The 24,649-nt window shown below is 32.3% G+C and overlaps 3 protein-coding genes across 3 annotated transcripts; 2 read left to right on the plus strand and 1 right to left on the minus strand.

Annotated features, from left to right (window-relative positions):
- Nucleotides 1-446: 446 nt before the first annotated feature.
- On the minus strand, nucleotides 447-1,812 carry LOC142528730 (RING-H2 finger protein ATL64-like). Its single transcript, XM_075633859.1, has one exon. It carries the CDS (start codon nucleotides 1,605-1,607, stop codon nucleotides 762-764), a length of 846 nt encoding a protein of 281 aa, XP_075489974.1. The 5' UTR covers nucleotides 1,608-1,812; the 3' UTR covers nucleotides 447-761.
- Nucleotides 1,813-3,181: 1,369 nt separating this feature from the next.
- LOC142528729 (purine-uracil permease NCS1-like) lies at nucleotides 3,182-5,094 on the plus strand. Its single transcript, XM_075633858.1, has one exon. It carries the CDS (start codon nucleotides 3,285-3,287, stop codon nucleotides 4,926-4,928), a length of 1,644 nt encoding a protein of 547 aa, XP_075489973.1. The 5' UTR covers nucleotides 3,182-3,284; the 3' UTR covers nucleotides 4,929-5,094.
- An 11,381-nt stretch (nucleotides 5,095-16,475) lies between these two features.
- Nucleotides 16,476-18,684, plus strand: LOC142529078 (putative 2-oxoglutarate-dependent dioxygenase SLC1). The gene is made up of 4 exons (XM_075634472.1): nucleotides 16,476-16,895; nucleotides 17,346-17,593; nucleotides 17,787-18,156; nucleotides 18,263-18,684. The coding sequence occupies exons 1-4, from the start codon at nucleotides 16,608-16,610 to the stop codon at nucleotides 18,509-18,511; spliced, it is 1,155 nt and encodes a 384-aa protein (XP_075490587.1). The 5' UTR covers nucleotides 16,476-16,607; the 3' UTR covers nucleotides 18,512-18,684.
- Nucleotides 18,685-24,649: the final 5,965 nt, after the last annotated feature.

Consider the following 24,649-nt stretch of genomic DNA (forward strand, 5'->3'; position numbering starts at 1 on the left):
TAATAACATTTATAACCAATTATAATTTTTCCCAAAACATCATACATTCCATCATACTGATTGATATACATCTTGAATATGTAGGAATCACATTTAAATTTCTAACATTCATATTTCGATAACTTAAATTACTCATTTTTATAAAGTAACTGATTGAATACTATGTAATTCGCTATATAGATTCATTGTATAGTCGCGTTCGCAAATAAAATTATATAAAATAAAATAGAGTTTGTTGTTATTTTATCTCTTTCGGTCTAAATTTAGAAGAGTAAAAAAAACACATTGTTTTGACGGAGAAAGACTTATAAAATCTACTAATTATATTTGTTATTGGACTATTAACCAATTCTTTGAAATGAGAAAATGATAATTTTATTACAAGAAATACAAGAAAATCATGTCTGATGTGTACTGATGTACTGATTGATGCAAATGTTTTCTCCTGATTGCAGATAACAAGAGAGTTATACTTCTCTCCCAATATTAATTAATTTTTATACATAACACAAAATTTATTTATTTATTTTTTAAATAAAAATTAAATAAAGAAATGAAGATTTATTCAGTATGGAAGAACAGGCCCAACTTGACTTCCCTTCTACAGCCGTGGTTGATTTCATCTTCCACATAGGACACTGTCTCGTAACAGAATCAAGAGCCCAAATATAGCCACACATACATAGGTCCATTAATATTTTTAAAATCACGTATATGTGTAAATCTTGTCCATCCAATACACGTGGGCTGTATCATCGAAGCTACCCCCGCCGTAACCTTGAAAATGATCTTCTCAACTTGGACGACATACGATGAAGTTGGTTAACTGGTATCGTCCTATACGATTCACTCCTCTTCTGTTTACCCCTCGAAGAAGATGAAGCAATCCCGGGATTACTCGATCTGATTTCTCCTTCATTTTGGATGTCAATCACAACAAAAGATGGGTCCATTGAAATGGATCGATTCAATCCGCCGATCGAACGTTGCGGAGATTTCATCTCCGCCGCGTGCGGCAGCTCCAACGACATACAGTGACGGAGCAGTCCAGAGCGTCGTGCATTCGGCAGTGATGGTTCCATGTTATCCGGCGTGTAACAAGCTTCTTCGTCAGGATTGTAATTTGTCTGCGCGGTATCTGCCGAAGTTTCTTGGGGATTGTCTTGCGTCAGAATCGGGGACCTGCACAGGGGGCAGCTCGTGTGGGCAAGAAACCATTGATCGATGCATGGAACATGAAAAGCGTGCTTGCAGTTAGGCAGTGATCGGACCAGATCTTCGTCCTCCAAACCCCCTAGACACACGACACATTCTTCTTGATCCAATCGGAGGTACTGGTCACCGCCTTTCACGGCGGAGAACGCAAGAACAGGGATGGCGTCGAGAACTTTCTTCTCCACTCCGGGTGAGACGAACGGCACGGGTCGCGCAGCTGTGGTGGTGAGTTCCTGTCGCCGCCTCAAGAAGTACTTGACGAGGAATAAATGGTAGACGATTATGGCCACAGATGTGACAACTATGCCCACCGTGGAAATCAGCAATGGAGATAAAAATGAACTGGAGTGTGCTCTAGTTTGTGATCCAGGCGGTGAAGTCACTCCCTCCATAGATCACGATCTAGTAGATTCTGCCTTAGATTTCATTCAGGAATCCTTTTCTGTGTCTGTTTTTGAGACGTGGATTCAAGAAAACAGTGGGTCAGTAAGAAATAAGAAATGAACAAGAGAAGATTTTTGTCTGATATATGAATGGCACAACGGTATGTATTGTTTATATATATAGAAGAAAAATGAACACGCGTTATATTTAAGATTGATTTAGGATTGTAGGATTTAAAATTGTGGTGATAAATGCAACAGGTGGAGCTGAATCCGGCTGTGGGACATAGAAATTTTATTGGTTTATATATATATTAATGTTGCATGAAATTTGACAGCTGGACTGCAATTGGTCATTATATTATCAAGAAATGTTACATGCACGGTTCTAATGTTGTGCTCATAATATTCATGTGACGTGGATGTGTGAAGTATAAAAATGCAAGAAAAATAAAAAAATCTAACTTTAAAATCAAGATGACTATGAATTTATATTTTCAATAAATAAATATAGCGTCAAAATAAAAAACTATACAAATTTTTGATACATTTATATTTTCAATAAAACGTAAAAATTTATAAGACATAAAATATAAAAAAGAAAAATATTGAAATATGAACAAGAACGGCTTGTGGTACTGAAATATGGAAATTGAAAACGTGAAACTATGACTAAGATTTCTGCATATAGTTGCAAGAATTTGTTCGAGATTTATGATGTTATCTCTTCTGTCCATGAGTTCCTTTTTTGCATACTGCTGGAAGGTTTTTACGCTCTTCCCACGGCTCACGATATGCTCATATTTTTTTCTCATGATCTTCTCCTATATACACGCTGTATATATTCAAACTCTTTAATTTGACGAGCGTCTTTTAATTTGTTGGTCAACATAAATTCACGGACATGGACAATTAACGGTTGGCATATTTTTGGCCCAAACACATATACATCAAAATAAATCGATTACTAGTACGTATTCATAATTATTTGAATGTCAGCTCTCGAGTCTACACTACAAGAAAAATGTCATACGACAGCGGTGAAATTTGAATATACCATATAAAAGAGCAGTACATTCTTTAAATCTATTTTGAAATCCGTTGTCATTTCAAATTCATCGTTCAAATCCATCACTAACTTAAATTCATTTTTTCAAATCAAATTCTTCCATCAACGCACAACTTTTATGTATTCGGACGCAATTCATCAAACTAAAGCCAGTTTTTTTTTTCTTTCTTTTTTTAAAATAATAATAGTTGTAGCATCCTGTTAGGGGAAAGCATACAATTAGTTTTCTGCCATTCACAAAAGTGAAATACAAAGTGAGGAAAAAAACAAGAAATAAAAAAATAAATGGTAAGAAGCATAAAAGTAAATAAAAAGAAGATAAATGATAAGAAGAATTGAATTTATTGGTTGGCAGCAAATGTGGTGCTGGAGAAGTCGAAGAGACGATTAACGAACTCTTAACATAAAAAATAATATTTTTTTATGCATGACTCAAATAAAAGATCTGTCTTATAAAATAAGACTCGTTCTTACCCAAATTTTTGTCTTATATATAACAGTAGTATCTCCAATCATTAAAAGAGATTCCAAATTAAAGCCAATCAGAATATCTTGTTCCTAAGTAACCATGGTGTCCAGATTGTGTAGTCTCCATCTCCATTCCCATCCCTACAGCCATGGCTCTCTTTCCCACCACCGAAACCAATTTCCCTTTCAATAAAGTCCCAAACAAAACTGTAATCCATCTCCAACCAAATACTTCTGCAAAAAGATTCGCCTTTTTTTCTCTCAGGGCTAAAGAAAGTGCTCAATCCCAGTTAAATCCCATCATTCTTGATGAATTTGAACCTGATCCCACGTTAACAAATGATGACCTTAATCCGACAACTTCGGCTCAACGGACTTTATCCGGTCTCGAAATGGCTAGTTTGTGGGTCGGCCTTGTGGTGGGAGTGCCCACATATTACTTAGCTGGAAGTTTGGTTGATCTTGGAATGGCTTGGTGGCAAGGGATTGCTACTGTTGTTGCTGCAAATTTTATCCTGTTAATCCCTTTAATCCTGACAGGCAATCCCGGGGCTCGGTATGGGATTTCGTTCCCTGTTTTGGCTAGGTCAAGCTTTGGTATCCGGCGTGCACATATTCCCACTCTTCTTAGAGCTCTCGTTGGCTGTGGCTGGTATGAGATTGAATCTTGGATTGGGGGTGAAGCGATTTTCATTCTTTTGCCAAGATTTGTTAAAGAATCATCCTTTGCGAAACCTTTATCTTGGCTCGGAACTTCCCCCCTTGAATTTGCTTGTTTTATTGCATTTTGGGTGGCTCAATTGGCGATTGTTTGGAATGGCATTGATGGGATTAGGGAGCTTGAAAAATACTCTGCCCCGATTCTTATGTTTTTAACTTCTTGTCTTCTTATCTGGTCATATACAAATGCCGGTGGATTCAGCCACATGTTATCCTTATCCTCGAGGCTTACAAATCTTGAATTTTGGCCACTTTTCTTCCCTTCTTTAACTGCAAATATCAGTTTCTGGGCTACTGTTGCGTTGAACATCCCGGATTTCACTAGATACGCCAAGACCGAATCGGATCAAATTATGGGCCAAATCGGGCTACCCATTTTCATGGGTGCATTCACATTTGTAGGCCTAGCAGTAACATCATCAACAAAAGTGATTTTTGGGAGTGTGATATCTAATCCTATCCGACTTTTAGAACAAATTGGCGGTGGATTCTTTTCTAAAATTCTAGCCATTTTCGGCATAAGCCTTGCCACCATTACTACCAACATTGCTGCAAATGTTGTTGCTCCTGCAAATGCACTAGTCAATCTGAGCCCTTCAACGTTCAATTTTCGAAGAGGAGCGATCCTTACCGCAGTTCTTGGGATTGCTTTTCAACCATGGCGTCTGCTCCAGTCCAGCGAAAGCTTCGTTTATACGTGGCTAGTTGGGTATTCTGCATTGTTGGGACCTATTGGTGGGATAGTCTTGGTGGATTACTATCTGATTCGAGGTTCGATATTGAGTTTAAGTGATTTGTACACACTGAATCCTGAAGGGATGTATTATTACTCTGGTGGATACAATTTGACAGCATTATGGGCACTGATCCTAGGAATCTTGCCTGTGATTCCTGGTTTCTTGCTTAAACTTGGGATCTTGAGTTCGAGTCCGGGTATTTTCACTGTAATTTACAACAATGCTTGGTTCTTCAGCTTCTTTACTGCTGGAGTTATATACTGGATTTTTTCATTTTTGAGAGGGAAAAGGAAGAGTCGTCAGCTCGTGGATCCCGTGTTGCCCAATACACCTTAGTTTTCTATGTTTTCTTTAAATAAAAATAATGCCCAGAATAGCTTTATGACTTGTTTATTTGGTTGGCCACTATTTTTTTTTTTTGTTTTAGTTTTTTTTTTCCCTTGTAAAGTTAAAAAATAAACCTTAAACTTGTGTATATTGCAAGGAAATGCATATTTGTAAATTACTTTCAATTTTATTTTTTAAAATGACGCTGGAACCTACAACCACTGCTTTTCGATGTGTATTGGGTAAACCTCCGCATTAACACCCAAACCACACCAGTTAAATAACTCGCACTGAACAAGCCGTATGGCGTATATGACAGATCATCCGAGAAAGTGTTGGTAGGAAAAATCGAATTTATAACTACTGTTCAAACATTCACATATTTTATCAATTTAGATATTTTCTACAGACAATTTTTTGTGGCATGATCCAAAGTTGATCTATATGTATTTATTTAATTTTCGACTCTATACATCTCCGATTATCTCAATTATGTTAGATATAAAATAACACAAATAATACAAAGTTGAATCGAGAAGAGTTAATATGATGAAAGCTCTCTCTATATCATTTAAATGAAACTAAATCCTCTGTGGTTCACATCAATGTAGGTCAATGGCGAAATTTTTATTTGGATGACAATTATTTAGCAATGTAATATAACTCATTTTTCTATCAAATTCAAAAACTACGATGAATTTTAATTTCTCGTGTTTTTTTAACTTTAACAAAAATTCTTATAAAACTGTCTAATAGATATAAACATGTGATATTTTATCACAACAGACCTGCTCTTTTGACTTTATGGACCCAATATCTTACCCCTGTGTACAAATTTTTGGATGTTAAACTATACTAGCTAATTTATTGGGCCTGTAAAACGGGTTGGATCACAATAATTAAATTGGGCCCTTAAATTTTAGTTTGGGCGGCTTTACTCAAACCCAACCTTAAATCGACACTTGGACGTAGAAGCCAGCATTGAAATCTATCCCCCATCATATTCTTTATCATTATTATTTATTTTTAATATTTATTATTATTAATAATTAAGAATTACGAACAAAAAAGAAAAATTCGGTTTTTGGGGTCTTAAATTTTTATTGATGTCGATATCTTCTTGCATAAAAATTTATTTAATTAATTTTATTTTATTGAATTATTGGTTTATATGGCATTTTAAACATTTAAGAACAAAAATGATTTAATTAGTGGTTTATATGGCAATTATAATTGTTATTGATTTGGATGATTTGTAAATATTCTAATCTTATCACTTCAATTTTTTTATATTATTATTTTGTCAAAGTTTTCGTCTACATTCAGTTCAGTATGTATCTAAAAGGGAGAAAATTTAGGATTTCTGCATTCTTTATTTTTGTTATTTTAACGATTAATTCACAAACAAGTAATATTGGATCCGGTCAATATTTACAATAAAAAGTAATATTTTTGATATAAAAATAATATATTATTTTAATAGATTGGATTAAATTGGATATTTGTCTGTTAAAATTGGTTTACAGCACGATCTCATATGAATTTTTTTATAATAAAATAATTGATTATCTTGTGACTAAAAAGAGAATATATTCTCCAAAAAAGATTTTGTCTCGTTCCTTAGAAAAGACATAAGAGACACGACAACTCCAAAAGATGAAAGCTGTGAACGACAAGGAGATCGTACGACAAAGGGTGACCATACAAACTAGTAAGCGTGTTTTCGATCAATCATTAGTAGATAGATCTTTGTCGCGTTTTATGTTTCATTTTTGAGAAAAAAAACATTAAATTTATGTAATATTAAATTTTAATTATATCTTTTTTATTTTATATTATTATATAATAAATGTCGTTTAGTGTAAAATTCTACGATGCAGATCGAATCACACACCATTTTTTAGATAGGCAGAAAGACGTCAGCACGACACATGGAAGCCAGGGAAGCTCGAAACACGTTTTCTCTGAGGTTACTGGAAAATTACAACCAAACAAAAGTATATGTTCCATTGCTTTTTCTTCACATATAATAATAAACACACTGATTTTTATATAAAAATCTATGGTTGTTAATCGATTTTGGGAATCAAGCATGCCTAGATAAGCACAAGTTTTTTAGACAAAAAATGATTTAAATTTGCAAAAACTCGCAAATTTTCAACAAATTTTTAGTGTTGGAAATTTTAATATATGTGCTTTAATTAGTCGCTTTAAATGGGGTCTCGATCTTTTGCCATAAACAATATCATATCGTTTATTTCATGAATTTATATCAGAAGTTCACAATTCAATGTCATTAGAAAGTGATCCGAAGAAAACATACGACGACTCTATCTATCTATCTATCTATCTATCTATCTATCTATGCCTGGACTCAGAGCCATACCTGTGTTCGATAGGGTCTGAAGCGAAAATTTAAAAATGAGTTATCTTATTGCTATAAATTATGCTAAAATTCAGTTAGCAAATAATAAATACAATAAATACGCAAGAAACAATATATTATATAAAAAAACAAGTCAATAAATATTTGAAATAATTACATAAATAACAATTGTCTAGCTATTTTAGGAGAAAAATATATATCAAATTTGTATAATCTAGGTTTCAGATAATTTCTTTGTCAATTAACAACATAGCTAGTACATTTAGTCTATTTTGTGATATTATTGATCGAAGCTAAGTGTTTATTAACTTCAACTTCAATAAGTTTCTTTCTACTTATCTAACTGTTACTAGGATAGTTAACAGAATCTTATAGGTAATATAAGTATTTAAGAATAAATCATTTAGTTTTGTCAAATATTGTAACATCTTTAAAAAATGTTGAATTTCTATACAATACTTCATCAAGATAGTTAAAGACTAACTTGTTAACTTCTCCAAAATCAACAAATGCCCTAAAGTCTCTTGATATTATTTCAACTGTTCAAACTGAATTTGAAGAAAAAATCGAGTTTGATCAATTATAAACAAAAAATAATTAGATTACTCTTCTTTTAATTTAATATTGAGCCAAAAATAATTTATTTCAACATGTCATCAATTTAAAATATATATGTTGGATCCCTTCAAGGACCGGGCCCTGAGGCGGTGGACTCCTTGGCCTCACAAAAGGTACGGCCATGAATGGACCTTTTGTGATATTTGAAATTTTGTTTTAATTATTATGTATGATCGAGTGTTTTTCACTCTACCAAAAAATAAAACTATTGATATAATTGTAATTCGAATATTTAAAACCATACAACAAATTAAACACCACACAATGAATGTCTTTCGTAAAATGAATATTTATTACACCCAACGTACTTAAATGAAAATCCGTGTCCATAACATTTCACGAGTCTCCTTGATATTTTGGGGAAAAAAAAAAAAGTAATACCAATGAAATGATCATATATAGGTGAAATGTAGACCAGATGTTAAGCGTTGACATGTGAATGTATAAATACAGAAAATGACATATAGATACCAAGCATGCAACGAATGGGGAACAAAGGACAAAACACACACAGCGTAAAAATATCAACCCTAACCACACGTCGTCGACTCTTTCCCCCAATGACACCATTTTTATTGATTGACTTTTGCTGGCTTACAATATCACACGTATCCCATCGATATACAATCTATTTTAAACAATTCAAATAAACATATTCATATATGTTACAAGTGCCCACAAAAGCAAATTTTTTAAGGTAAATTAATTATTCAAGCCTCCAAATGGAATATATATATATATATATATATATATATATATATATAACCACCCACAATTAATTTTTTTGACGATTCTCAAAATAATCTAAAGGTTGTCGAACTGAATAAGTTTGATTGTTTATTAAATTGAACTGAATTCTCGTAGATGACTGATCTCTTAAAAGAAAACTGATGATTATCTCAAGTTTGTATCAGTTAGACACTTCAAGCATTAGTGATCATATACCAGTCAGACACAATTTGTCACGCCCCAGGTTCAGGCTCGCGTATGCACGACTGCAAATACGTTTTAAGAAAATGGTTAATCCAAATTGTTATAAAAATCTAATTATAGTCCTTATATAGCTTTTTACACTTTTATTTTCGATCAATGTGAGATAAATGTATCACACAATTCGTATCTTAGATTATTCTCTTAAACGATAAGAGTAATATTCTTCGGTCAGACTTACAAAATAGGAGAGTATATTCCGTACATAACATATTTTAAGAATCGTTAAATGTCAGAATCCTTGTGCATCATCTGTCTATACTATTTTAGGAAAATATAATTATACGTGGCTCTTAGATGTCATTTTTGGCAATAGATAATAAATTCGATTTAAAAAGAGCCATTCATATTTGAATGTTAGAATTCATCTATAATAAGGTAAGGATTGAACCTTTCAGACTACACTTTACTTTGAATAAATGTCGATATACTAAGTCAGTGAAAGCCCAACTGATCATGAACCGCTAAAACACATGCTTAAAGTCTTATTCGATCTTTGTGAGGATCATTTGTGCTATATTGTATCAGTTCTGAAATACTTGTAGCTGATAAGAAAAATCTTATTGATAATACTTTTTCAGTTTTAAGTCAGCTAGGAAGTTTCAGTAGGCCAAAGATAAGTTCTGTTGAAGTTGATTGTCGCGAGTCACTTGTAATTATCAAAGTCTTCTAGTTATAACTTTTCAGAAATGAAAGAAGTGGTGTGTATGAAAACTTGATCTCCGAACGTGCATAAACTAACTAACCACGAGCCTAACCACATTATTGTTCAACTCAGTTGAGCGAGCCTCTTTCTGTGCATTCATATTTTGCTGGCTTGTTGATCTTAACTAACGGAATAAAATTTCGTGTGTTGTTAACCTAACCGAATTATGTGGAGATTTTTTCTACATTTCTTGTTCATTCTCTTTTAATCAATTTCATGATCTTAACAAACCTATGTAACACATCTAGAAGAAATTAATTCCATTATTTGACTTTCTTTGTTTCCTTTTTTATAAATTATATTTAATTTCCATCATTACTGCTTTTAAAATGCCAGTTTTCTCAAATGTCAAACATCTTTCATATTCGTTATTAATGTACATCAGTGTATATGAGAACAATTTACATCTCTGCATCGACAAAGTAATCGTTAATCTTTATAAAATATTATTGTCAAATATTAAATATCTTATATTAATATATTTGTGTCAAACTAATATAAAAATTGTGGTGAAGTAATCAAAATAAGAGTTTAACCAGCAGCTTGAACAAGGACTGTAGGCTTAGCCACGCCGATACGTTCTGAAGATCGCGAGTCGACTTGCGAGCTTTTCGTTTGATCCATGATGTTTATGTATATATGTGATAATTAGATAACTAATATGATATCCGAAATGAAATTAATCTTTAATTTGTAAGTAACAATTATTTATATTATTAAAAAAATAGATCCAATTTTTTTTCGAAATATAACAGATCCGAAGACGCATTTTTCCCGATTTTGAATCGAATCAGTAAAATTAATACGATGAGCTAGCAACTCGAATACCACTAGAAAATTAAAAAAATATTGAGATAAATCTTAAATTTTTTTTAGAGAACTTAATTAACTCCTTTATACCCCAATCAAATAGACGAATCGATCCAACCATTCTTAATAAATTATATTAACTTGGTAGATATCCTGCGGCTCAAAAATTGTTAAGGATATAAAAGTGGATAACACGTGAAAATGGTGCACGCAGGTGGGATATATCAAGAAATTCATTTGAAAAATGAATTCAGGTATGTAATTAGTTTTGTTGTAATACTTTTTGATACTCACGGGAAATTTAGGGTCCGTTTTCAGTAAGTGTCACTAGTCCAGACGCAGGTTTTGAAATTACCCTGAACCTGAAATCACAAGTAAAATCGTTAGAAGGGGGTCAGGAGGGTGTCCTGGCGTAGCCCCTCCAACGCTCAAGTTGGAGATGGGCTAAGAGGCCCCCACAAGTGGTCTGGACCTAGTGGACCCATGGTGTATCACTTTTATTTACTTTATATATGCGAATTAATTTCATAAAATTTTAAAAGTTTTAATGCACTTTTCTTAGTTTGTAAGTGTCACCCGTGCATAGAATCTAACTTTTTTGTTGTTAAGACGATGTATTTGACGTTTTATTAAAGGTTACATGGTAACAATGCAGATGAAATCTTTTAAGTCTTAAAACAACTCAAGCATCACGTTTCGATTACTGTACCTAATAGGGACCATTTTTTAACCCAACGATCTCTTACTCTTATTAATTGATTGCATTCCTTGCAGTCAATGATAATTGAACTCATGACCTTGATTCTGATACCAATTGTAACGAATGATTAACACAAAAAGTTTAACCACCAACAAAGCTTCCATATCCAACCAGGTTTTATGCATTTAAAATTAATGTAGAAGACTTTTGGATTGTAACTACACCTGTCGGAGTCTTTATTAATATTATTAGTTTACCTATAATTTTTTAATATACATATACATATATAATTAAACTAAAATAACTTTGGATTTTGTACCTTTGAGTTGTTGTGATAACATATTATAATAAACCACCCTTGCGGATAAATTATAGTGATATGTAACGTGTCAAAAACAGAAGTCCCCAAAATACTGTATAATATATTGAAGTATTTTTAAAATAAATTTTTTATGTCAACTACTGTATATGCATGGTGTGGGATTATACGTATAGGCGTAGTTGTTCTTGAATTTTTTATGTCAACTATATATTTTATTTGAAGTAGGTTTCTCGTGAAACTGATCTCACGAATCTTTATTTGTGATACGGGTCAATTCTACCGATATTCACAATAAAAAATAATACACTTAGCATAAAAAATAATACTTTTTCATGGATGACCCAAATAAGAGATATGTTTCACAAAATATGACCCGTGAGACCGTCTCACACAAATTTTTGTCTTTTATTTGTGCTTTGAAAAATTTAGTTAATTTTTTTACTTATAATGAAACTCACGATCGTTATCTTTTAGTGTGTATTGAGTAAACTTCGTGCTAACATAATAATCTAACTTTAATTAAAATTTTATATCATGTAAGGATTTTCAAAAATAGAAAAAAAATCTGATATAACTAATTTATATATTGATCATCATACATTCATAAATTTTAATAAAATTTAAAAAATATTTAACATCTTATTTCATAAAATATGAGTTTTAAAATTTTCATATCGAGTCAGGAGTTTAAATTTTATAGTATCATAAAATATTATGAAATAATGATGTTGATGTTTCGAGTGTTTTGTGAAGCATCATATATCATTAATATGAATTAATTTTAAGAATGAATGGTCAAAATATAAAATAATTAATTCGTCTAGAGACATGCATGTACATTAGCCTCGACAATTTTAAAGACAATAATTTAATTAAGAAACGTGTATGCAATTTAAAATTGATGAGTTGGATACGTACCCGTTGACCCTCTTATTATATTGGTATTTCAGTTCAGATAATTTCTTATATATATATATATATATATATATATATATATATATATATATATTTCTTATATATATATTCACATTTTAAATTACATGCTGGCTGAAAAGGTTTTTAATTAATTAATTAACTTTTTTAGGTATATTATGGCACAGCTACACATTACTAAGACTGGTGCAATTACGGATTAAGTATTTATTGTGAGACGGTTCTATGTATCTATATATGTGAGATGAATTGATCTATCCATATTTTACATGAAAAGTAATACATTTGACATAAAATAATAATAATAATATATTTTCTTGATTTGGGTCGGATCAGATATTTTTTTAATAAAATTGACCCGCGAGACGGTCTCAAACCTCCTAAAACTTTTCTTAGAAATACATGAACTTTAAACTCTATGTATTTAAACTTATAAATTTGCAATAATATTATTTCACTCATAAATTGCACTTCTTGCAATCAATGAGAATCAAACTCGTGATATCAATTGTAGGATCGAATGATTGCCACTTTATCAAAAGTTATAGCTAGCGGTAACAGTGCAATTCAAATCTCTTAAACCATACAACAGTTCAAACATTGTATTTCGATTTCTCTAATCAGTAGAGACAATTATTTGCTGTACTTTTACAAATATTCTCGGTCCACGGTATTTTTGGACCAATTTTTTTACTTTTAAGTTAATTATAAAAAAAAACACATTATTATTGATGATTCGGACCCTAATTGGTTAGCCGACCTTCATTGGTTTTTTTTTTTTATTTGCTACAGCGGAAGCCGACCTTCATTGGTTAATTGACCGAAGTTACATCTCTTACTGTTAATATTGATAATATAGTTAGTACAGTGTCGATATGTAATTTTATCTATTTACGTTTTATTTTTTAAAATCATCATGGTGACATTCATAAATGTCATCATATTCAATATTTAGGGACATTTAAGTTTTAGTGATACCTCCAACAAATGTCATCTATTCCAAGTCGTCTTAAACTTACTGACATTTTTTAATGTCATTATAAGATGTTAATGACAACTTCATACGTGTTACTAATTATTCATATAATGACAATTTTAAATGTCATGAAAACTCATGTTTAAATACATTTATAGATGCATTGTTATTATATTAATAATGAAAAATTTATATGTCAGTTAAAATCATTTATAATGACAACTAAAAGTGTCGTGTATGTTATTTATAGTGACAATAACAAATGTGAGAATATTTGGGTTGGATAAATATAGGAGGAGGAAAAATTAGATAAAATAAATGTGAGAATAAAAAAACATATTAGATTAGTTATCTTGACATTTTTAATTGATGTCATTTTTTATATGGAGGGAGACAATTATTTTCCCTCCTCCAATATTTATCTAACCCAAATATTCTCACACTTATTTATAGTGAAATTTTTAAGTTTTTTAATGATTTTTTACGATGTGGGAAAAGTAATTGTTCTCCTCCATATAAAAGATGACATCAATTAAAAATGTCATGATAACTAATCTAATATGTTTTTTTATTTTACACATTATTAATTTTTTACAAGTATCATTATTAAGTATTTGTAACAACATTTAATTAAAAGTGTGTACAAAAAAATGTCACAATAGCCATTTATTGTTGTAGTGCATTCTTTTAAATTATTTGTATTTTTACTTTGTTAATTCAAATTAAAGTTTAGTCTCTCACTAGTTTTTATGATATAATTCATATTTAAATATAATAATTTTAAATTTCAGTACAATGAATAATTACTTTTTATAATTATGATATTGTCATGATAACTAAGTATAAAAAATATTTAATACTCGAATTTAAACATAAATGTATTTGAAATAAATTTTATTTTATTTCTTAAAATATTTAATACTCGAATTTAAACATTTCATTATGTAATTGCATTTGTGTGGTCCAAGACGTGACATATTCGAGGTTGACTTACAACATTCAGTGGACCAAGCTTCTTTAGCAGATTCGACCTGCTTACCCCCCTGACAAGAGTGTCGACCAATTGAAGGAGCTAATCAAATTTCAAGCTTGACTTTAGTCGCAAAACGAGTCGACATCAAGCCAAATTTGAGTTATGACTGGGGAATTGCTAGCAATTCCCCGCGGGTTGGCCAAATCTTGTGTACTGGCTCTGAGCCCCATTTCAAGTTGACCAAGTCGTATTACCTACAACTGTAATTCAGCAGCGTCAAATCAAAATGAGTGTAAAGTCAAGAATGGCGTGACAAGAACAAACCAAGTCTCGAAAATAATGTACACAGTGTAAACATGTGGATGGTTTAACTAATTCAAAGCCCTAACATACAGAGGCCGTGTCTACCTAAAATTAGTGACAGGTACACATGTATCAGATTTCAAGAATATCCGAGGGTCCATCTATTTTGGTTATTTGCGATAGAAACTATGTACTATTTTGTGACAAATTTTCATGATTAATTCCCTAAGGGGCGTAGTCAGATAAAAATCGTTATATTTGGATAACACTGACTTGAATGTCGGAAGGTTGATGATCCACTATATTACTCTCAGGGTTGGTTTGAGCAGCGTTCGCATGTTACAACAGTACTGCGTTCTCCTGAATTTTCCTGATTTGGTAACGATTTCATCTGTTTTTTATCACCAAATGTAATCTAAATGATCATAATGTCTACCAGATATAGCATTAAATAAATTTATGTTTTAGCTTGACCTATGATTTATCAGTTCGTAAGCGAAATTTGAGTGGATTTAAGCATGCGAGTAACTTCGATTTTTTGGGTTTTTAGTCCTATTCCACCTGTTGATGTGCATGACATTATGTCAGTAATTAGATTTAAATAGCCGAAAATTAAAACAATTTATACATACCAAAGTTTGACAAATTATTGAACTGAAAGTAAAAATTGTTGTGCCAAGAAAGTTATTCTACTGTTAAAAACAAATATATATACAACTCATGAATTGAACGCCATGAAGAGAAGCTATACTTGATTTAGATCTACATTTTAGGTATTATTTGCAAATGGTTAAAAAATTGATTATAGACTTTTTTTAAAAAATATATAAATTTGCAAAACTTTGTGAAGGAAAAGTTCACAATCAAATTTTTTAAGTATTTACAAATACTATCTTACTCCCGAAGCCTTACGTCTAAGGTTTATGTGCTTTAATTTGCCTCAAGTACTACTTCAAATAACTATGTACACATTATATAAAATCAAGGCTTTAAAGTCTTTGGAGACGAAGATGAAATGAGATTGCACTATAATTTGTCAAACACATGGGTTTTGTAGTGTCAATCTTGTTGTTTGAAATAATATAGCAAAAGACGTTATTAATTAATAAGATTAAATTGAGAAGACCTTAAATTGCAAGGAAAAAAAAAACAAATATAATATAAAAATGAAAATTCAATAGGGTGAAATCTATGGATGGGAGTCTCCTGTCCCTACAACATCTACTCGTCGTACCCAATTGTCAACGATTTACATAGTATAATATCAGAAACCAGTACATGGAACCTACATAATAAAACCAAAACCATTTTTTGTCTCAAAACTGCCTGCTGTTTTTCAAATACACCACAGCCTCCAATTTAGATCCCCTCTTTACACGGCAGCCTCTAGATTTACCCCTCCACACCGCCACCCCCCCCCCCCCCCCCCCCCCCCCAAAAAAAAAAAAAAAATTTAAAATCCAATCATTTTTTTGTCTCCATGAATATAAAAAGTGTTAAATGCTAACGTAATTATTGATTTATAAGATGTCATGTTACTAATTATATATAAAAAATAAAACTTAATGCCTCGTCGAAACCAAATTTAACTTAATCACTTTCTCAAATTAGAAACAAGAAGTAAATACATCATATTTTTTAGTTTTCATTGCATTGGAAAAAAGATTTTGTCTTTCGAGATGATTTCACACATGTATGCTGCGTATGTCATAAAATAATATGGATACGATAATGTCAACTATTAATTGTTGATTATTTTTTAGACTTTGTCAAAAAAAGAAAAACACAAGCGGTTCTGTGAAATTTATCACTATAAATACACACATTTTGGTTTTCTTGATTCCCATCTTCTTCTATCCAGCTATCCATTCACGAGAGGATAATAATTCAGGTGGGATATACACATGTTATATTGATCCCATTCCTTCAACACTCTCTGTATCCATTCATATTCCATTTGTATTATAAAAAATGCCTCCAGCAATGGCAGTCTGGGGGAAACTAAGGAATCAGGATTCCCTGGAAATCCAGTACCAGAAAGGAGTAAAAAACCTGTATGAAAGTGGGATCGAGCATGTTCCCCGGAAGTACATTCTGCCTGTTTCTGATAGGCCAAATGTGATCGATACCGAAAAATCCAGCGAATCGGAGATCAATCTTCAGCTGCCTGTAATTGATTTTGCTGAATTACAGGGATGTAATAGAGCACAAGTTCTAAAATCTCTCGCCCACGCCTGCGAAAATTATGGGTTTTTCCAGGTTGGTAGCTTGTTCTTCCCGAACAGCATTGAGAAGCCAAGAAGTGAAAGTGTTTTTTTTTTTTAAGAAAAAACCGCTTAACCTTGATAGTTTTTTCTCTTTGATTTCAAAGATAAATCATCAAGGTTTATCTTGAATCAGATTATGTTCTTATCTAAAGTTCTGGAGAAGCTTCACCGTACACCTTTAATAAAATAGACACATACATATATGTATGTATATATGTATTTTTAGATATTAAATCAATACATATGGCTAATATATATACAAAAGGCGTTAAAAATATAAAAAATATCATTGATCATCTCTCATAAACAGAAGCTTTTGATTTATAAGAAACCAAAATTGAGGAAAAGTAGGCGAAAGTTTGCATGATCTAATCACATTATGCGTTTTCTTTTAAAAATTACAACCTGAGTTAATGGACAGAAAATTACATTTTTGTTGCAGCTTGTGAATCATGGAATCCCAGATGAGATCATCAGCAACATGGTGAACGTGAGCCGAAGATTTTTCGAGTTGCCGTTAAGCGAAAGAGAAAAGTACATGTCGGCGGACACGAGCTCGCCGGTGCGATACGGGACCAGTTTCAATCAGGCCAACGATGGCGTCTTTTGTTGGAGAGATTTTTTGAAGTTGGTGTGTCACCCTATACAAGATGTTCTTCATCATTGGCCTTCTACTCCGCTGGATTTCAGGTTAGGACCACAACAAACGTCAAGTACGAGAATTATTATGTCAACACGTACAAACACACGTATGAAGTTAAATTATCCTACGTACAAACATGTTTGTCTCAAATTCCAGAACTGTTGTTTTTCCAAATCCTATACGAGCAATATACACCATATTAAACCCTACATCGTGCTAAAAAACAGCGAACTTTTATAGGCAATTGGTGGCTGCGTACGCCGAAGAAACGAGATTCTTGTTCCTAATGTTGGTGGAAGCCATAGTGGAGAGCCTGGGGCTAAAAGACAAGAAGGGAACAGAATCAGACAAGAATGACGATGCCGATGACTCATTATCATTATTATCGAAAGAATTCGAGAATGGGAGCCAGCTAATGGTGGTTAACTGCTACCCGCCATGCCCCGAACCTGATTTGACCCTTGGAATGCCACCTCATTCAGACTATGGGTTACTCACTTTGCTGCTACAAGACGAGGTCAAGGGTCTCCAGATACACCACCGAGATAAATGGGTCACCGTCCAACCCGTGCCGGGATCCTTTGTCGTAAACGTCGGAGATCACCTCGAGGTATACATAGACATAAACATACGTACACACACATATATATAGTATACAATCTCTGTATATTAAGATATATTAAGACTGAGTTCCATCGATTTGCGTTTGTACGTAGATATTCAGCAATGGTAGATACAAAAGCGTGTTACACAGAGTTCTTGTAAATACTACAAAGTATCGCGTTTCAGTTGCATCCTTGCACAGTCTTCCAATCACAAGTACGGTGCGTCCGTCGCCTAAGCTTATCAACGAGGGAAGCCCGAGGCGGTACAAAGATACAGATTTTGCTAGCTTTCTTGAGTATCTCCAATCGCACGACTGCAGAAAGAAGAATTTTCTCGAGTCCAGGAAATTGAAATTGTAATAATTTGAGTAGAAATTAATTATTCTAATATTAATTATATACATATATATATATATATATATATATATATATATATATATAACGTTATTTATTTGTGCATGGAGTATGATCATTGAGGAAGCGAATATTGTATATATCCTTCGAAAAATATAGGATTTCGAGGGTTTCATTAATGATATCGTATATTTTTTTATGGCAAGTCGAATCAATGAGTTGTTTTATTCCATTTAATTTTTTTATGGCAAGTCGAATCAATGAGTTGTTTTATTCCATTTAATTTTTTTATGGCAAGTCGAATCAATGAGTTGTTTTTTTATTCCATTTAAATATAGTTTGTGTCTTGTCCTCATATTAGGTTCAACGAATATCGTACTAAATATTTAAGTTCTGACTTTATACTTGTGAAATCAAATAACTCGAAGAGTAGGTTTTTTGTGAGATGATCTCACGAATTTTTATCTGTAAAATGAGTCAATCCTACCGATATTTACAAAAAAAAATAATACTCTTAGCATAAAAATTAATACTTTTTCATGGAGGACCCAAATAAGAAATCCATATCACAAAATACGACCCGTCACACAAGTTTTTGTCTAACTTGAATACCGGTGGACGAGGTGTCATAAATTTTGATGAGAATTGTTTATTAGGTATATTGATTCTGAAATAATAAATTCTTTCAAAAGAATATATATCTATATATAGACACACAAAAAAAATCAAACAATTAAAATGTGAACAACTGATAAAATCCCATATTTCAACGAATTAATCCAACTGGGCCCTCACTAATTAATTGCCACTATTTTCTTGCCATTTGAATACTTTACCAAAAAAGTTATGTTTCGGATATTATAATATAATTGATATTCAAATGTTCAATTGTTATCTTTAAGATATTCAAACTCTTATCAAAATATAGATCTTAGCGACCTTTTGTGCGATGATGAGATGCAACATCTTTGTATCATCATTCCACACAAGTTTTATAATAATCGAGGTTAAAAAAATAGTTATTTTATTGTTATTTTTCATTTATCATCTCATCATTCAACGTCACATTTCAAGAACAAGTAATTTTTTTTTTTTTTTTTCTGAATCAGTGTGTTTGAAGACGACCATTATCTGAGTAATTAATTTGATACCAATGTGGTTAGATTATTAGGGCCTCTACGTACAGGTATCATTTTTTGATTGTATATATATTGACTAGAAATGTTATTTTAATTAATTAGTTGCAGGCTTCACTTTGACTTGAAATGATAAAAGGAAGAAAATTAAATATTCGAGACTTGAATATTTTCATAATTTATGATGCCCCCATTTGCACATTTAATTAACACACCATTATATCATATTTTAGAATTTTTGACCATGGAGTGTAGGCTTGTAGCTTAAGAAGGATTTCCCAAGCACAGGGACAGAGGTAGAATTTTTTTGACAAAAACTTGTGTGAGACGGTCTCACGGGTCGTATTTTTTTGAGAAGGATTTCTTATTTTGTCATCAATGAAAAATTGTTACTTTTTATTGTGAATATCGGTAGGGTTGACCCGTCTCACTGATAAATATTCGAGAGACCGTCTCACAGAAGACTTACTTTTTTTTTTAGGGGAGGCGAATTTTTTCCCCAAAATAATTAATTGTTGATTTTTAAAAAATATAATTATAATTTTTTCGTATTTATTCAAAAAATAATTGTAATAATAATATTTATTATATTAGACATACATTGAAATTTGGAAACTCTTGAATTACTATAACGAAAATTTAGAAAAATCTAAACATTTTAAATCTATTAGAAGAAACTGGAATTTAAAAATTACAATTCTTTATTCGCAACAAATTTCAAAAAACCAATAATATCTTCACAACATCATTATTTAAAATAAGAACCAATTTTCACATGAGTCGTAATTAGAGACGAATCTTATATAAGGATAAATCCTGAAAGAATTTTTTTTAATATGATAAGAATTCACCTATATTTTTTAAAATAAAAAATTTCAAAACTAATAAAAACAATATATTTTTTCCAGAGCCGTACCTGTGGTTCACAAGGCCTGAGGCGATATATTAAAAAAAAATCTTGTTGTGATAAATAATCGTAAAGATCAGTTTGCAAATTAAAAATAACCAAATAATAGATATAAGGATAATATAATTTACGAGTTATATATTTATCTTTTTGCGATTTTTTTCTTTGTGCGCCACAACATCAACATGACCCTAACGTAATGCAGTGTCATATGAATAATTATATTGGAAAAAGATTGAAATTGACAAAAATTGTAAGATATGTTGCTAAAATTGAAATTATCAATATAAACTATCCAAATACAAAATGATAAATATAATGAACCAATATTGTAAAAATATATGATTTATTTTAAATAATAAATATAATATTTTATTCAAGAAAATAAAAATAAAGATATGTAAAATAGGTAAGTATCATAATTTTTTGTATTTTATTTTTTGAAATGTGTCCAACTAAATAAATTTAAGAAAAGAGATCAAATAATCGACAAGTAAAATATAAAAGTTTAACACACGAATTGACACAAGATAAAATAATAAATATATTGGACAAACATTACCATTTTATGCATAAAATTTTTTAAAAATTTAATTAATGAGCCAGCCGTGTAGTTTTATTGTTTGTGTTCTACATAATTTGATTAAATCATCAATGAACACAATCATCATATTTAATCATGTTTTCAATGGTTAATGTCCAATTTTTTTTAAATGTCCAATGCACTTACTATTTAGGTGCAGATCTCAACAACATGAGATTTTTTTTGGGCCCTGAGGCGATGGCCTTTCTCGCCTCGCAATAGGTACGGCTCTGATTTTTTCCTTTGAAAAATATAGTTTAATTTTTTTAAGTATATCAAAACTCGATTCAGCTTCAATAATTTAAATACAATAATAATATTTATAGAGAGCTTAAAAATATTAATAATTATTCATTCGTATTAATACAAAAAATTCTGTAAGGACCGTGTATCGTATTATCGTAAATCTTATGTTGATTATCGATAATTCATTAAATTGTCATGTGATTATGTGTATGATATATATATCATGACAATGAAAGTGAGAAAATAGGTTGTGATAATAAAAGATTGTATAAGAAATTGATTTGTGTTTGAAACGTGTGCTGAACCGCAACAGAAAAGTGACACATGTTACGGTTTTTAGCATAATTAATTGAGTATTAGTCCAAATGACTTGAGACCAAATTCATTGGAAAGCTAATACATAGTACTAAAACTTTCATGTTTTGAGTTTTGTCCAAATCCATTTGAAAATAGGGGCAAAATCATCCCGAATTGTATCGTGTGTGTTGCAGTTCTTGCACTGACACATTTTGGGAGAATGAGCATAACTCTCGCATCCGATATCCGAATTGAGTGAGTCAGTGGCAAATGAAATCCAAGACATAGATCTAAAATTTTCATGTTTATCACTTTTGCTAATTCAAAACCTAAAATAGCGTTTCAGACAGAGCAAGGCGCGCACCCGCGCAGAACTGTGCGCGCGGGCAGTACTGGGCGCGCGGCCGCGCGTGTTTTGGCGCCACCGTGTGCGGCGTACTGTTGTGCACGATATAAGAGGTGCTAAGGATGAGTTTTTGAACATATTTCTTCATCCCTTTGCTGAAGCTTCAAGAGATAAAGTTGGAAATCGATTTCTACCGTACGAATCTGCCTTGAAACGCTATCAGAACTCGAAACAAATTATATATTTGCAATCCTCGCGTCGAGAGCTTTCTTTTGAGGTAAGTTTAAGTTTCTTCTAGTTTCAGCATCTTTATTTATTGAAGTGCTGGAATAGCATGTATTTGAAGTCGAGATACATATATACGATAGAATAACCGACAAGAAACTTGTATTCGAACTCGAAATTGAATTATGTTATGATTTCAATTTGATATGAATTTTCAAAGTTTCAAAAGATATTTGAAACTTATATTGGTGATTTTGAATGATGTTATTAATTGAAATAAATGTGTTATTGATGTAGATAGAATTTTATACTGATATCTTCAAGCTACATCGATTGGAACGAAGAATTTAGGTACGTTGCGACCGAGTAACATACGACAGGTATCTGTATCATATGATATATGTTGGATTGATTTGATTGATTGTGTAATGCCCGAGATGTGAGTTGGTAATCAGCAATTATTAATGCATGATTTGATGTATTTATCGAAGGTCGAAGAAGCGACGTTGCGATTCGATTTTAGTGCAAAATATATTGTTGGAGCAGCAAAGACAGCGCACCCGCGGTTCAAAAGATAGTGCACCCGCGATCGTTTCTCATGAAATGTTGAAGGTGTACAGTAGCTTGACCGCACCCGCGGTAAGAACAGGACCGCACCTGCGGTGGATGCACCGAGACAGGAGCGCACCCGCGGTGCAAAAGCCAGCTCACCCGCGGTCGTGTCTTCTGAATTTTTGGAAGAGATACAGTACGCTCACCGCACCCGCGGTCGAATGGCTAGCGCACCCGCGGTGAGACATGCAGAATGAAAAATAAGACAAGTGTCCTTGCCATGCATTTAAAGGCTTCCACCTCTTCATTCCTTCATTATTCAGCTGAAAGGAACGAGAGCAAGTCAGAGAATGCCTTCAAAATTCATCCCATCTTAGATTTTGAATTGTGAAAGATCTAGCCGTCCGATTATCGATCCGAGTTGAGATTCTTGCTCCTCTTGTTACAAGTTACTAAAGGATGTAAGTTTTACTCCCTTTTAGCATGTTTCGAAATTGATAAATAGGAGGAAGTATAATTTGAACTCTAAATTATGTTCTTGAGATTACGAGATACGTATAATCGAAACCGGATCGAAGAAATGTTACCGTATATGATTATTACGATTTTCCAGCATGTCTTGAGTTGAGAATATGCAGATTGGGAGATTATGATGTATGGATTGTGATGGTTAGGGGCTGATGATATAATTCTCGTGTTGGTATTATCGGTATATAGAGATTATGCCGTTATGTCGTCGAAAGTTAATGAAATTGCCTATTGATCTACACGCATATTTTACTCGGAGTTGGAGAGTGATATGGTACATGATATACATGTTATTTCAGATTGGTATTGAAGGAATTGAGATCGAGATTCCAAGACTTCGACTTGTTAACCGAGACTACGACAAGAAAGGTATAATTCAATGTTGAGTCGGGAAGAATAACTCGAATCAGATTCGGTTTGAGTTTCTCAAAATCACATACTTGTTATGTTTGTACTTTATATTGATTTATATACATGTACTGATATAGGAGAGTCATTGGCAGATATGCCAAGTTCTAGACGTTCGGTGGTATCGAGGCATAGGAGAAGATCAACTCGATTGTAGATATTCGATACAGACAGGACCGAAGTCTAAGAATAAGACGTACTGCCACCACGATTTGGAGAGTAGGTGGGAGACTTGTTACGTCTTATTCACACCGGGATCTCTAGACTTAGATATAAGTCGAGTTAAAGAGTAAGAGTCGAATTGTTTTATCCATATTCACTAATGTGTCATAATTACTGAATTATGTGTTATGATTTGGTATGAAATTGCATGACATGCATGTATACATGGTTTATACTGGAATTTGTTCTCACCGGAGTATACGGCTGTTGTTGTATCTGTATGTGTGCATGACAACAGGTGGGACATGATCAGGGTCGAGACAAAGATGAGAGATTGAGATAGCGTGGAGATTACGGGCGTAGCAGATGAGCTAGGAGTGTTTACATTTGATATGTGATGTGTTCTAAACACTAGTTTGTATAATGATGTAAGGAAACAAGACATGTACTTGCTTTTGTTGAAATAAAATAAAGATGTTGCTTGTATATGATTTCTATACAATTGTTTTGATATTAAAAGCAAAAATTTTGACCCATATTTTCTAGCAAAGATCCAATTAATCCCAAAGATAATTGAGTTAGAGCCCGGGTCCCCACAGATTGGAATGAGAACACATGTCTATATGCCTTATTTGTTGAGTTTATGTGGCATACATGATATGCACGTTGAGTTATGATCCTTGGATACCCTGATATGATTTGATTTGATTTTGGGGTTTGTGAACACGATGCTATGTTTGACATTATGTTGTCC

This window comes from Primulina tabacum, chromosome 16, assembly GCF_025594145.1.
Source record: "Primulina tabacum isolate GXHZ01 chromosome 16, ASM2559414v2, whole genome shotgun sequence".
Taxonomy (NCBI): domain Eukaryota; kingdom Viridiplantae; phylum Streptophyta; class Magnoliopsida; order Lamiales; family Gesneriaceae; genus Primulina; species Primulina tabacum.